This window comes from Meriones unguiculatus, chromosome 2 (assembly GCF_030254825.1).
Source record: "Meriones unguiculatus strain TT.TT164.6M chromosome 2, Bangor_MerUng_6.1, whole genome shotgun sequence".
Taxonomy (NCBI): domain Eukaryota; kingdom Metazoa; phylum Chordata; class Mammalia; order Rodentia; family Muridae; genus Meriones; species Meriones unguiculatus.
Window position 1 is genome coordinate 35,633,658 of NC_083350.1, and position 2,377 is coordinate 35,636,034.

The 2,377-nt window shown below is 44.3% G+C and overlaps 1 protein-coding gene across 1 annotated transcript; it reads right to left on the reverse strand.

The window, feature by feature from the left end:
- Positions 1-242: 242 nt before the first annotated feature.
- LOC110540936 (superoxide dismutase [Cu-Zn]-like) lies at positions 243-907 on the reverse strand. The gene has a single exon (XM_060377269.1). It carries the CDS (start codon positions 816-818, stop codon positions 354-356), a length of 465 nt encoding a protein of 154 aa, XP_060233252.1. The 5' UTR covers positions 819-907; the 3' UTR covers positions 243-353.
- Positions 908-2,377: the final 1,470 nt, after the last annotated feature.

Here is a 2,377-nt window from a genome sequence, read left to right on the forward strand (position 1 = left end):
GACACATCCAACTTTATGTCTTTCTTTTACCTGTCAGGCAGCACTTTTGAGTAGTGCCCAAATATGGTTTTGAGGTCACCTGATCAGTTCTTAACTTCTGTTTAAGGCAGGAAAGTCTAGATTGGGCTCATCTTGGGAAATGGCATCATTCCCCTGGACCCAGACCATGAGGCTTGAAAAAGATGAATAACTTGCTCATCTTTTAGACTGAACCTTTCTTGGTATATTTGTTTAACCAGTGTTTCTTTTTTTTAATTTTTATTTTTTAAAGATTAGTTTAATGTTTATTTTTTCCTACAGCTTAGTCGGACAGCAGATGAGTTTGAGACTCAGACCACAGAGGGAATGTTTGTTTACTGGGCAATCCCAATCACACCACAAGCCAAGCGGCGTCCAGCATTTCCAGTCTTTGTACTTTCATCATTTCCACCTTTGCCCACGTCATCTTGTTTCTCATGGACCACCATTGTATGGCCAATGATGGAATGCTCTCCTGTGAGTGAGGTCTCACGATCTTCAATGGACACGTTGGCCGCACCATCCTTTCCAGCAATCACATTGCCCAGGCCTCCAACATGCCTCTCTTGATCTGCTGGTCCGCCATGTTTCTTGGAATGAGGATTAAAATGAGGTCCTGCACTGGTACACCCTTGTGTATTATCCCCAAACTGATGGACATGGAACCTATGCTGGCCTTCAGTCAATCCTGTAATTTGTCCTGACACCACAACTGGTTCACCGCTTGCCTTCTGCTGGAAGTGGATGGTGCCCTGCACTGGACCGGCGCCCTTCAGCACGCACACGGCCTTCATTGCCATGCTTCGCTGGGACACGCGCAACAGACTCGGGAACCTGACGGAGCACTAGGAAAGCAAGCGACGCCACAAGTCACTGCAGGAAACACCGGCGCAAACTAATTTTTATTTTTTTATATTAGTTACAGTTTATTTACTTTGTATTCCAGCTGTAGCCCTCTCCTTCACTCCCTCCCAATCTGACCCTCCCTCCCTCATCTCCTCCCTGCCCCTCTCTAAGATCACTGATGGGAAAGGCCCTCTTCCCCTTCCATCTGACCCTAGCTTATCAGATCTCTTCAGGACTGGCTGCAATGTCCTCCTATGTGGCCTAGAAAGGCTGCTCCTCCCTCCCTCGGGGAGGGCAGAGAGCCAGCCTTTGAGTTCATGTCAGAAAAAGTTCCTGTTCCCCTTACTAGGAAACCCACTTGGATACTGAGCTTCCATGGGCTACATCCGAGCAGGGGTTTTAGGTTATATCCATGCATGGTCCTTGGTTGGAGAAACAGTCTCAGAAAAGACTCCTGTGCCCAGATATATTTGGTCCTTGTGGAGCTCCTGTCCTCTCCGGGTCATACAAACTCCCTCTTCTTTCATATGATTCCCTGTACTCTGCCCAAGGTTTGGTTATGGGTCTCAGCATCTGCTTTGATACAGCCAGTTTTTCTTTAAAGGTGAGTAGCTATTGATTTTTTTTTAATTAATAAAACTCAAATACCTCTTTCTTCTTTTTTTTTTTTTTCAGGAAATCTCTGGTTTTATTTCAAAATGGTGAAACATTGCATGTAATTCCTTTTCTCCCAAGATCTCTTTGCAATAAATTTTAAGAAATACAAACAGAAAAATAAAATAGCTGCACAAGATTAAAGGTGTATCCAGTCTCCAGTAAACCAAAGCTTTAGTTTAAGGACTCTGGGATGTCAAACATATGATGGAAGCGCCTGGACCAGTAAGTAGAGAGGGAAACAGGACAGAACCAAAGAGAAGGTGAGTAGTTAGTGTCTGCAGGTGGATGGTGGATGGTTACAGTTTGAACCAGAGAAAGAAGAAAATATGGAGCTTGACTGATAGAGAAACTTTGTTTTATATTAAGGTGCAATCTCTGTTATTATTATAAAAACAAAGGTTAAATGAAACAATAAGAAAGTTTAGTGTATAAGTCAGGAGGCAGCTAGTAGAAAGAAAACGGGGGCTACTTTGTAAAAATCTAAAACTGTTCCATTGAATGAACTCATTGTTAGGACACTGGAACAGAAGTGAACCCGAATCATTCAGCAGGCAGACGCCAACACCGACGGCATAAGAACAATAATGACATTCACTCTCAGCTTTCCAACATCAGTGAGATCCTTGGACAGTTTTTATTATTTATTATTTTTATTATTTATTACACTTTATTAACTTTTTGTCACAGCTGTAGCTCCCTCCATCCTCCCCTGCCAGTCCCCTCCCCTCATCTCCTCCCATGCCCCTCCCCCAGTCCACTGATGGGGAGGTCCTCCTCCCCTTCCCTCTGACCCTAGCCTATCAGGTCTCATCAGGAGTGGCTACATTGTCTTCCTCTGTGGCCTGGTAAGGCTGCC